Source organism: Pungitius pungitius, chromosome 11 (genome assembly GCF_949316345.1).
Source record: "Pungitius pungitius chromosome 11, fPunPun2.1, whole genome shotgun sequence".
Taxonomy (NCBI): domain Eukaryota; kingdom Metazoa; phylum Chordata; class Actinopteri; order Perciformes; family Gasterosteidae; genus Pungitius; species Pungitius pungitius.
In genome coordinates this window covers 13,228,921-13,241,595 of record NC_084910.1, presented here as the reverse complement: position 1 = coordinate 13,241,595, position 12,675 = coordinate 13,228,921, and the positions used below count along the sequence as shown (strand labels likewise).

The window sequence follows — 12,675 nt, the reverse complement described above, 5'->3', positions numbered from 1 at the left end:
TGTGTGTGTATACAAGTTATAGCCAATGTGGCGGCAGACTGGAGATTTTAAAGCAGATAGCCACTTCCCCCTTCCCCTAAAGACAGTGCATCAAATCCCACAAGTGAATGTGTTTTAACAGGAAATGGCTCATTTTCTCTTTTAAGTTGTGGTCTTTACAAAGATCGGGACAGGTGATGGTCTTTTTTCAAAGTGGCGTCAGGTCACTGATGGTCAGTGGAGCAGTCATCCGCTCCATGTGTCACTGCTGCCCCCTGATGGTGGAAACCAAGCCTCTTCAAGCCACGCAGCAGTATAAATGTATTTAGTGTGATGTATTGATAAAAGCTGAGCAATATGCATATGGGGAAATGTTTAGTGTGCCAAAGTGTCAGTGCCCACCTCATCTGTAACGTGAGAATCAACAGGATGAAGAGAGCAAAGATAAAGTGGAGAGGAAGGGGGAGAAAGGGGAGAGAGAAAAGAGAGGAGGGAGACTGAGAGTTTATTATGCAGGTGGCAGATATAATTAGTTGGTCGTTGGGCTGATTTGCATATTTTCACAAAAGGGAAGTAGCTCTGCATGTGTTGTGTGTGTGCGTGCGTGTGTGAGAGTGTGTGTGTGTGTGTTAGCTTTTCAAGGAAGGGGGAGAACAAGAGAGAAAAAAAGGTTTCAAATGGACCCAACAAAAAGTAGTCTTTCAGTTTGTGGTTTCAGACAAAATAAAACATTCTGCAATGAGTGGACGCTATTGGGTGATTAAGAAAACAAAACTTCTACACGCACACACACAGACATGTAAACCACAACCCCACCACACCCCCCCACCCCCACACACACACACACACTCTTCTCGGAGGATCCTAATCCCCATGTTTCCCACACTGCGGGTCTAAATGTGTTTTTGTAATAGACCCATTTAGAGACGTACATCTCCTGCTTTCCTCCCTGCGCCCAAAGGGACGGTCCCAAAACAGTATCAGAAGTGATGTGACACCACACACTGACTGATGACACACAAAGGGATGTGTTGCCCCCACGTAAACGCCTCAAGTTAAATTTAGAACAAGCTAACACCTCGGGTCAACCTACGCTTTTGTTAAACCTCTAATTGGAAAGAATGAGGGCCGTATTGAACTAGTGAGTGATTCAGCCACACTGTTTGCGGTTTGTAGGCCTGCTCCGTGACCTGAAAACACAAACCCCAGCGACACTCGAGGCCCATGGACATCATCTTTCCCATTTCGTCATCGATATTAAATGTGTTCCGCTTTGGGCTGCATATGTTTCTCTGGCACAGATTTAAGAATGAGCTTCGCTGACTTGTTTATCGGTGTGTCTTCCTGTGACAGATATCAGGATGTCAAAGCCAGTAGAAATCGAGAAAATAGGGGCTGACTCACCGATGGAGGCTACAGGTAAGATATGCCCAAAGCACACATGTATTGTATATAATAAGTAATCCACAGCAGATATTTTGTACTTTTGAGCTCAGCACGTGATTCATTTGTCACTTTTTCCTTCCCCTCCCACACAGATTCAGAGCGGAATGGACCTGAATCAAATCACCAGGTACCTTTGACTCCCCATCGTCTCCCACCTCTTTCACCCACATAGATTTAGGTTGTGTGGCCTCCTTTTTACACTCGATTCATTTGGTAAATTAAAAGAATCGAATGCTTTAGTCTGTAATGACAGAGGAAGCGGTAAAAAATGTTTTTGGATTCTAAGATGTTCTTTTGTAAGGTTTTTTCCAAATTACAGTATAAAATCCAAAATTATTTATATGACAACGAAATAAAACAGACAAATGCAACAAATCCATACATTTGTAGCAGCTTGATCAATATAACTAGTTCAAAAGGAATACAAAATATGTTTTAAATTGATAAACCCACAATTTCTTTAAGCAAATAACAGTGTATCATATTTAATATTCTGCCGGCAGTCATTTCTGATTTGAGATCTGTTTTGTCTCCTCTAGGCTCAGTCGATGAAAGTCAATCCCTTTCCCCTTTCACCGTCCCTGAGCAGCAACAAGGTGTGTGTGTGTGTGTTTGTCCATGTTCCCAAACCGCCTGTGCATGTCTCTGCATATGTCTGGACTTATGTTTGTGCATCTTTTGTGTTTTAATCTCCAAAACTGGGTTCATAGACGGTATAGCTGGCCCAGCTTTGTATTCATTGCTTGGCATTGAATTGTCCTTTTGTAGCGTTTGACGTTGAGGTTCACAATGTGTCGACTCTCCTTCGGTCCCAAATGTAAACAGAGTCCCTGAGGGTATGATGGCACTCTGCTTACACAAAGTGCATTTACAATCGCTTTACATTTGTAATGGCACGACGTTCACTGAAAGGTTAGATTTGCTAAATTTGCATATGCAAACGGTTACACTGTAAGGGTGCTCCTCTGCCAGTTCCAACATGCCTGATCGTGGGAAGAAAGATGATGCCTTTGCGCAGAATTAATTAAACTCTCATGGCCTGAGACAGACTAGACCCTCATTTCTCATTAGTTTACTTTTGGGTAATTTGGGTATGAGCAATAATCCGAAATGACTCTGACTTTAAGCAATCAACGCTGTTCATCATGATCTTGAATAGCCAGGTAAGTTTGTGTAAGGGAACGTTCCTAATTGACCTTTTTGACCAGTTTTGAGTTCTGGGTTCCCTGCATGGTGATTATTGTTTCCATTTAGTTTTTTCAGGAATGCTTTTAACAGCTACCAATTATGCTCCAAGGGAGCAGTGTAATTGCTGTTTTTAGCAACTGGATAATGGGAATGTTCTGGGGGAATGATGCTCATTTTATAATTTGTGTTTTAGGTACATGTATGTTGCTTTTCTTTCTTTTTTTATTAATGTTCTTCTAACATTTGCCACTGTGTTCTCTGTCTTCTGCATAGAATAAGATGGAGGAGTGCGGTGAGATGTCCCCGGCTCTTCCTCTCTCTCACGGCCCGACCCCCTCACAGACGGCCCTGCAGCACACACAGCTCATGCTGACCGGCTCCCAACTAGCAGGGGTAAGGCCGCCACGCTTGCGTTACATGCACACGGACACACACTGTGCTTTGCTTTACCCTGCTTGCGTCTCCAGGGCTGCTTTTTAAACACTTTGTTTCCTTCTTTCTCTCTCTCTGTCGATTTCCACCCATCGCTTTCCTTTTCTTCTCTTCCTTCTCCCTCCTCTCCCGTCTCGTCTCCTCTCGTCTTGCCTCCTCTCCCTCTTCGCCAGTTGACGGCTCTGTTGCCAGCACAGCAGCAGATGTTGCTGCAGCAGGCTCAGGCGCAGCTCTTGGCCGCAGCTGTGCAGCAGTCCAGTGCAGCCCACGCCGCTCATGCTGCCCACGCAGCCGCCCAAGCCAATCAGCAAGCTCAGGCAGCCGCAGCAAATCAGCAAGCCCAGCAGCAGCACCAGCAGCAGCAGGCGGGACAAACAGGGCAGCAGGCACAGTCCCAGGGACAGGGACAGGGCACACAGGAACAGACAGGCCAGAGTGTCCCGCCTCCTCCTCCGCAGCTCACCCTCTCCCAGCCAATCCAGCTCACCGCCCAGGTACCGATTGCCAATCCCAGCCTCTTCCTGGTGAGCGGCTTGATTGAGGAGCCAGTATCAAGCCACAGAACAATTCTACTGCGTGCTTCACGATTGAGAGTTTCTAACTTGCATCAACGCACACGCTTTTCCGTTTTCTTCCGTCCAAAATCGGCTGAGAACAGCCTCTCTTTTTGTGTGACAGCGCGGCCTATCTGCCTCTCAGGTCCTTACATTAATGCTCTCTTACATTAATGCTCTCTGTTCTAATCTGTCCGTCACTCTTGCTTCATTGAACAGGACATCCAGCAGCTGCTGCAGCTTCAGCAGTTGGTGTTGGTGCCCGGCCACTCGCTCCCGCCCTCCGCCCAGTTCCTCCTCCCACAGGCGCAGCAGGGTCAGCAAGGTGCGCAGGCCTCTTACTGGGATAGCGTTTGGTGTCAATGGGCCAAAACGAATTGTGAACATAGATTCTGTTTTTATGTTGTGGTCATGATTAAAGGCGATCATTTGTGTGCGTTTTCCCCCTCAGGACTCTTATCGACACCAAATCTCATTTCGCTACCTCAGCAAAACCAAGGGGGCCTGCTGTCTGCTTCAAATAGAATGGGACTCCAAGCACATGTATGAGGAAACTCTCAAGCTTTAGTCAGTGGAAAAGAAACACCGGCGACAAGCTAACGGTTCTGTCTCTATCTCTGTCTTCCTTCTCGTTCTCACGTCACTCCTCCGACGTGGTACCCGGTACAGCGAGATAAGTGCGTGGAGGTGAGCGGTGTGACCACGGTGCCCTCGGTGACCTCTCACCCCGAGGAGCCAAGTGACCTGGAGGAGCTGGAACAGTTCGCCCGCACTTTCAAACAGAGACGCATCAAACTGGGCTTCACACAGGTAGGGACAGACGCCTACAGTGTGCACCTGTGCTTTGGCAGGCTGCATTAGCTTCAATGTGTTTTGACTGTTCTCATTTCATCCCTCCACCAGGGAGATGTTGGTTTGGCAATGGGGAAGCTGTATGGCAACGACTTCAGTCAGACCACAATCTCTCGCTTTGAAGCCCTCAACCTGAGCTTTAAGAACATGTGCAAGCTGAAGCCACTGCTGGAGAAGTGGCTCAATGATGCAGGTGAGCTCTCATCAAATAGTACTTTACATATAGACTATCCCATGTTAACTTCAGTCAGACACTCATCCGTTCTCATCTTTTATCAGAGACCATGTCCATAGACTGTACCTTGCCCAGCCCCAGCTCCCTGTCCTCTTCCTCCATGGGCTTTGACGGGCTTCCTGGTCGCCGCAGAAAGAAGAGAACCAGCATCGAAACGAATGTACGCGTTGCCCTGGAACGCGCATTCATGACGGTAAGACAATTTCTACGATTGAACAGAAGAAACGGGTTTTAGTTTGTCATTTTTTCTTCCTAATTGTGCTTTTTGTGTTAATATAAACATTGTGCTGCTGATTCATGTCCGTGCTGAAAGGATTCCTGTCTCTCCCCTCCTGCAGAACCAGAAGCCTACCTCAGAGGAGATCCTGCTGATCGCAGAGCAGCTCAACATGGAGAAGGAGGTGATCCGAGTCTGGTTCTGCAACCGCCGGCAGAAGGAGAAACGCATCAATCCCTCCAGTGCCACCCCTCCCCTGCCCAGCCAGCCCCCCACTGCCCAACCAGCGCACAAACCGCCCTGCTACAGCCCTCACATGGTAGTTGTCAAACGTCAACATCATTTGATGAATATTTTCATCAAAATGCTCCTGTTTTCCATCCGTCTGAGAACTCTGAATCTGACTTTTTTCTTTCCCTCCACCAGATGTCCAGCCAGCTGTCGCAGGCCGTGACCAGTCTCAGCACAACAGTGACCACCATGTCGCCTGTCTGCCCCCTGACTTCCAGCCTCACCTCCACCCACCCCTCCCTCAGCTCCGCACCATCCCCAGTGACTCCTCCTCCTCCTCCCCGCAGCACGGCCAGCCCAGCCACTCCCAGCCACAGCACACTCAACCTCAACACAGGGTGAGAGACACTGATCCGCTCACAGCGCAACAGCCTGGGATTCCCCCTATCAGTTATTTGACAGCAGTTATTGTATTGGGCACTTTGGGTTTTCCACTCGCCTTTGGGGATGTTTGTTTTCCAAAGTAATTCCTAAGGCATAGTCTGGAAAACCCAAAGTGCTGTCGTTAGTTCCCAGCCTCACGCTGGCTTTATGAAGCTTCTCTTGATAATGAAATGGAAATACGCCGTCTCTGCTCCCATCCCCTCCGCCATGTAGTGGGTCGGCAGGAAAAATCTCAACCAGATGGTTATTGAGAGACGGATATTTTAAAACCTAATTAAGTCACAACAAACCCTACTGCTAAAGGTGAGGAAGTAAATGTGTGGATTGATCCTTTAAGTATAAGGTTTCTGTTATTAGGTCTTTGTTTGGACTTTGAGATTAATCTGAATTAAACCATTTCTTACAGATTTCACATCTAAGTTCATTTAGGCACATACCCACTACATACATCCAAACATTTCCATACACACCTTCACCATGAATACTGCAGCGCGTCACCCTCGCTTCACCTGCAGTTTGGAGCTAAATAGTTTCACACAGGGATCGTTTGGACAAACACACACACACACACACACACACACACTAATGTCCCAACATGCCGTTGGGCCACTGCTTCCCCTGTGCTGCAGTGCACTCTAACCCTGTGTGTGTTTGTGTGTGTGGTTCTTGTGTTCACAGCTTATGGCGTATGGGTAAAAAGAACGGTGACGTGTCTAACTACATCACCGATTTTGCTGCAAACTTGAGGTGAATGCGACCGAGACACTCACGTGCCGCCCAGCGGCCCCAGCCTATATCGTTTGGTGCAGACCGCTGTGCTCTTTTATTCAATCACCTCTAACATAAATTTGGTATTTTATGAGATGTTCCAAAATGTTCTTCTCCTTCTGCATTTCTGACCTCTTGTTTATTGGCCTTATAGCCAACCGTCTGCCAACGACTGCTCTTTATATGCGCATAAAGCTTTCCTCTTGTTCTTGCTGCTAAACCTGCTTTTTTTCTCACCTTTTCTCCTCTGTGTGTCTGGGTTTGTATATATGCTTGCACATGTATGGTGCTGTGTGTGTGTGTGTGTGTTTTTTTGCGTGACACAACAGGAACACTGTGATGGGAGTTAACACAGGGATGAACCAAGCCCTCCTCGGTAATAATCCCCTGGCCACTATCCAAGGTGTGTGTGTGCGTGTGTGTGTGTGAGATAGAAAGAAAGAAGTTAATTTCAGGGGAGGAAAAAAAGAAAAGAGCTTAGCACCAGCAGCACTGATAAACAGCAAGGACTACATATAAAATCTTTAGAGAAGAGTGTTTATTCTCTGGCAATACATTCTCCTCCTCTCTCTCACTTATACACTCCCACACACACACATACTGTGCACGACACATCTCCTCTCACACACCTTCCTACACTTGAGAATAAGACAAGAATAGCAAAAGAAAAAAAGAAAGTGTGCAATCCCGGAGAACCGACCACCAAACCATACAGACGCATCGTCAGCAGAGCTAATTTTCAATATTTTTGGTGTGGCGAAGAGAAAGGTGAGAGAGCGATATATTTACAGCAGGATGAGCAGTAATACAGTCATGCATGGTAGGTGGAACAAATGGTGCTGATAGAGTGCAGACTGGAGACGTAGATGAATAAGCAGTGTTTGCTTATCTACAGTACAAAGCAGCTGAGATATGTATAGAGAGGAAGAATGACTTATTTCTCATATGTTGACCTCAACTTTCATGACTCCATTCCATCAAGTCTGTGTGTGTGTGTGTGTGTGTGTGTGTGTGTGTATGTGAGTGTGTGGCAGTTATTACGTCAATGCGTGGGCTGAGTTCACATGCATCTTTTGTCTTTCATCTCTTCATTTCATCATTGGTCGAATGTGTTGATGAGTTGAAAATTCACCATAAAATGTTTAATGCAGATTTGGGTCTATTTGAACACTGAGGATCAAACCGTCAGGGTCACAGCTACAAAGAGCTTAATTTATGTATTTAACACTACTTTGGTGCTAAACACTCGCACAGTGAGAGATCGTTCACTGAGAACATGTTCTTTACCAAAAGTTGCCTCAGCAGACCACAATGCATTGCGGCCACAAAACATTTTCAGAAGTATGGATGCCTTTTCTCTAATGGGATAAATAACGGTTTTGCTGTTGCTATGCAATCCCAAAAGTTATTAGAGGCATCATTTAGCCCGTTTCCATAGCAACCGACCACTAATGTCAGCTTACCTGTTGCTGTGGTTTATCTGATCTCAGCGGTTTATATTTGTACAGATGGGAAACGATAGTCAGGTAAATTCTATTGGCACAGAGATGGATTTTGTTGTGGTTGTTTTTTTTATTCCCCCCAAAAACCAAACGAAAAAAAACACAAAACCATGTTGTGAAAGGATTTTGTCAGATTTAGGAAACAAAACTATTTTGCTCAGAGTGGAAGAAAGATCCCGATTTGTGTTGGAAGAATAAGGTAAAACTTTAATGCAACAACCATTACATGCGTAACTAGCATTGACAAATAACATCGCCCGTTGTAGACGGATTGAGGTGATATTACAAGACAAGCGTTAAGTCAGCGTTTCATTTGATTTCATTCTATTCCTTCTTCTTTCTCCCTCCATCAGCCCTAGCAGCCAGTGGTGGCCAGCTGCCTCTTTCCAGTCTTGAGGGGGCCAGTAAGATGTTACTGGGGAGCTCTGGGGGCCAGGGAGGGTGCCTCGCCTCCTCCCTCTTCCTCAACCACCCCGCCTTCCTCCACATGGGCCAGAACCCCGGTGCTGGACTGATCAGCGCTGCCCTGGCCAAGGCCTCCCAGGCCTCCCACTTCCCCTCTGCTAGCAGCATAAGCCCCACCCCCTGCTCCCCCTCCCCCTGCTCTAGCCCCGCCTCTTCCTGCTCCTCCAGCGAAATGGCACACAGCCCACCCTCTCTGGGCGGAGCCAAGATTGAGTGACTGCGCCCTGGGCCAATCAGAGAGGGGGAGGAAGGAGGCAACAAGAACCTCGCCTTTCACACCAAAGCTATCTCTTTCTCTCTCTTGCGCCCTTCTTCCGTTATTTTTTTTCGCTCTGGCTCTCTCTCTCTTTCTCTCCCAGTCTTTCGATGCCAAAAATACACAGAATGAAAGAGGAGAGAGGGAGAGAAAGAAGTGAAAGAGGGAAGAAGGGGTTTGGGGAGAAGGGGAAGATTGAAACCAAAAATCTTTATCTATCCAAATAGATGGAGAGGAGGCAACGTGGGACCTTTTTATCAATAACCCGTGATATCTACATGGCATCTCTCCATTCCGTCTCTCTAAAGGAAAACATGCCAATGACTCTTTAGCAAAGACACGGAAGAGAAACATGTTGAAGTGCATAAACCAAAAATGACAAAAGATAACTTTATTATGTGACAGAGGAATGGCAGCAAGGACAAAGAAAATGGAGTGAACTGTGCTTACGTTTTCTCTTTTTTAAAATATTTTGAAAAGCTGCGGGTCTGAAGGAAGATGAGTCGAGAGGATGAGTTTAAACCAAAAATTTACACGAAGAGGAGGTGGAGGAGGAATACACAATGACAAAAAAAAAAAACGACAACCATACCAAAATCCCAAATACCAAAAACCAAAAATACGGAGTGAAAAGCTTTATTCAAAGGACGTGTAAATATTGAAGCTATCCAGGACCAGGACTCTACGGCTACTGCTACTCACACACACACACACACACACACATCAAGAGCCAATCCATCCCGTCATCGACTCATCCTGTCTGTGTCCGCCCATGTGTCTCTTATAGCTTTTCGTGTTCGACATGTTAAAAATGTTTGTTAAAGATTGTTACCAAACCAGCCAGGAGCTTATGTATGAATGATTGACACTGTCTCTTTACCTACTTCTGGTTCTAAGAGCATAGGATCGCTTTCCTCTCCACTTGTAATTTAACAAGTCAATGACAGAGGCTTGTTTTTCAGTACCTGTTTTTTAATTTTTTGAGAAGTAACGTTTGGATTTGTTTTTTAATGATCTATTAGTAACATTTGATACTCCTATTTATTGATTTTTTTAGCTTCTGGGGCTCACTTCATCTGTGTTGTCATCATTGTCTTCATAATATGCATTTTTGTCATCCATTTCCATTTTATTTTAGTTTTTACTGTGACTTTTCTGCGAGAGCAGCAATGACGTAGGTGAAAAAGATGTTTACCAAGTGCCATAGATCCAAAATAGAGTTGGCATGCATGCAAGTAACACATTTTGCTATTAATCAGACCACTTTCCTCCCTGTTATGGATAACCCATTATCAGTGACTCCATGGCTAAATGAACATGCCCTAGAAAACTTGACGTACTGAAAATGGCGCTTGTAGTATGAAATAGGGCTGCGATTGGAGATTTAAAGAAATAACCGTTAAGGCTGAAGGCTAAATAACTCAATAAAGCCAACTTTAGTCACAGCCGGCTCTCATTCCTGCCTCTTCAATCAGCATAGACGCCCCAATATCTGTCTGTCTAGACATGTTTACTGATATTTGTCTGTTTCCATCATCACTCCATCGATCACATTTCACTGTCATTTTCCACCTCACACTGCCATTAATTCTCAAATGGAAAACCAAAGCATTCTCGAGACTGGGCTGTTCTTGAAGAACCTCAGCCAAGACATATGATCACAATAAAGACCCAGCGGGGCTTGGGACAGGAGGTAAGCCCCCTGGTGTAATACCCTCCACCTGGCCTGTCCAAAAACCCACGGGGGAAGCTTTATTTAGGGAATTGATCCTTTACTCCAAACCCCCCCAGAGAGAAGGGTACATTGGGACACACTGTAGTGTTGGGAGCAGGCGTACCATTTTTTTTTCTTTTTTGTAAGAGGATACCAAAAATAAACCCAAACCAAAAAAAACAAAACAACACAACCCAAGGAATGACAGAAGCAAACCAAAAAGAACCCTTAACCGAATGTGGCTGGAGAGAGGAGGGGAGGAGGACAGAATGCAGGTGTCGAAAGACGTGAAGCCGTCCTGTCTATCCGTCAGCTTTAGGGCTGCAGCAAAGGCCCCGCTCTGAAACTGTGTAGCATGGAAGGAGAGACGGATAGACGGGCGGACAGAAGAAGGAAAGACAATTCCTCCCCTCCTCTGCCTCTCACTCTCTACAGCTCGGCCCTCTGGTCCTGGATGGAGATAAACGCAAATGACCTCACTGAACTGAAATCTTCTAAAAAGAAAAAAAAAAAAAAAGTCTTTTTATTTTTCTGTTGGTTGGTTCTGTTTTATCTCTGCTGTGTCTCTTGATGCTGTTTTATGTACTGTACTTTAGTGCTTATTACTCATTTGGAATAACGTACTCGCTTACTTACTACAAGAGCTCCTTATTTTTTTCGTAGTCGTGCTAGAGATTTTTATCAGGTGGTTGGAAAAAATACTGTGAAAATTTAGCTTCCAGATTTTTATTAGATAAAGAAACAGACTGTCTTGGCAGAACAAAAAGACACGCAAAAAGCCAAAAACAAAGTGTTGCAACCTTAAAAATGCCAAACCAAATACTGAACCAAACCAAACACAGTAGAGAGGAACAGGAACGGCCTTCTCTGCATGAGGGCACAGAAAGGGGTCAATTTGGCACTCAGGCAAGTTGACCGTTTTGAGAGTTGGACTTCAACGTATCCAAAGAACATTTGGTTTGATCCACACCAGAAAACAGTCGACAGGCGAGAATCGTTTCATGAACCAAACTTTAGATTCGGGGTTTGCACCTTAAAGGTGAAACCTTTTCTCCACATTGACTCTTAGACGGAATGTATCTGTTAGTGCTTCTATAGATTTTGTAGAAAAAAAGATCTATGTTCTACTGCTTACTTATCGCTAATGTATTAAAAAGAAAAAAAACGTACAAAAAAGACTGAGAAAAAAAAATATCCTAAAAACATTGATGACGATAACTTGATTTTAGACCAAAAATTGTAACTATCTCTCTTTGGACTTTTTTATTTTTTCCTTATCAATGACAATTTAGACTTTTGATTGTACTATTTATTCAGGGTAGGGTTGATTTAATTGCTTATCTTTTTTTGCCTTCCTATTTATTTCCTAATTTATTCCTAGAAGTTTTTTGTACTGGGCTGTATTTGTGCTGTATTTGTTTTTTGCCCCTGCTGTAGTTCTTTCGTACTTCTTTAAACCAAATAACACCATAAATGCAACCACGGGTCCTGTAGGGACTTAATAAGGGAATATGGCCGATGAGATGGTCAGCCATTTCGATATTCTCCTCCTCACTGAGACATCTCTCCTCTTAAAGGGGAGGGGATGCTCACGATATTGAGAGGCAGCACTGTGTGGATAAACACCTCAGCGTTTGCAGGACTTTTCAAGGGAAAACAAAGAATTTGGCAGGCACTCTGAACACATGCCTTTGTTGCTCCTGATGATAAGTCGGGGAAAAAAAGCAAGTTGAGACTCCATGTTCCAATGGAGAATGCATAAATATAGTTTATGTGTGAGATACCGCCTGAGTTACAGCATGAGGTGCTCTTTGAGACGCGGTGCTGCTTCGGTTCTCGATATTCTTCTCCGCAGGGAGAACACTCTGAAAGCTTTACAGCTACGCAACCAAATACACAAAAGAAGAAGATGGACTGGGGCAACGTTTTTTTTACATGATAGGGAGGAAAGAAGGAGACCAGAGAGAAGAGGGCGATTTTGGATTCCCAGTCGTAAATAGCCTGCTTACCTCTCACATTGTCTCGGTCTCTTTTTCAGTTTTCGGTTTCACTTTTCTAGAAGTTGGTTTCAACTTTTTTCTTCATCCACTGTAGGATGTAAAAGAGAGATAGTTCATCATATACCTCATATTCTTTGATGATAAACCAAATAGATGAATGCTTTAAAATGCGGGGTTTAAGTGGGGGATCGGGGTAACGGGATGTGAACAGTGTGTTTCGGTGGCCGTGAGCAGACACAGTACGGCCGGGTCAAAGGTTAAAGGCCGTTCTCCTCATCCAGGTTAACGCAGAGCTTGGGCATTGATCTGGGAAGCAACAGATCATTGAATAGATTTTTGTTGATGTGGATTTAAGGTCAAAGGGCCACCCTTGTTTCATGCTCCGGTCCACG

The 12,675-nt window shown here is 44.9% G+C and overlaps 1 protein-coding gene across 4 annotated transcripts in view; it reads left to right on the top strand.

The window, feature by feature from the left end:
* Positions 1-10,014, top strand: part of pou2f2b (POU class 2 homeobox 2b) — a 35,700-nt gene extending 25,686 nt beyond the window's left edge. For 2 of the 4 annotated variants that reach the window (XM_037453349.2, XM_037453353.2), the window contains exons 2-16: positions 1,333-1,398; positions 1,518-1,552; positions 1,965-2,021; positions 2,887-3,006; positions 3,219-3,539; positions 3,819-3,924; positions 4,051-4,142; positions 4,269-4,409; positions 4,503-4,644; positions 4,731-4,879; positions 5,025-5,222; positions 5,330-5,532; positions 6,257-6,325; positions 6,676-6,749; positions 8,202-10,014. In XM_037453349.2, coding sequence (XP_037309246.2) covers positions 1,333-1,398; positions 1,518-1,552; positions 1,965-2,021; positions 2,887-3,006; positions 3,219-3,539; positions 3,819-3,924; positions 4,051-4,142; positions 4,269-4,409; positions 4,503-4,644; positions 4,731-4,879; positions 5,025-5,222; positions 5,330-5,532; positions 6,257-6,325; positions 6,676-6,749; positions 8,202-8,530 — 2,102 coding nt within the window. In that variant the 3' untranslated portion in view covers positions 8,531-10,014. The remainder of the gene's footprint in view (positions 1-1,332; positions 1,399-1,517; positions 1,553-1,964; positions 2,022-2,886; positions 3,007-3,218; positions 3,540-3,818; positions 3,925-4,050; positions 4,143-4,268; positions 4,410-4,502; positions 4,645-4,730; positions 4,880-5,024; positions 5,223-5,329; positions 5,533-6,256; positions 6,326-6,675; positions 6,750-8,201) is intronic. The other 2 variants (XM_037453352.2, XM_037453354.2) reach the window with 2 other exon arrangements.
* The last annotated feature ends 2,661 nt before the right edge of the window (positions 10,015-12,675 follow it).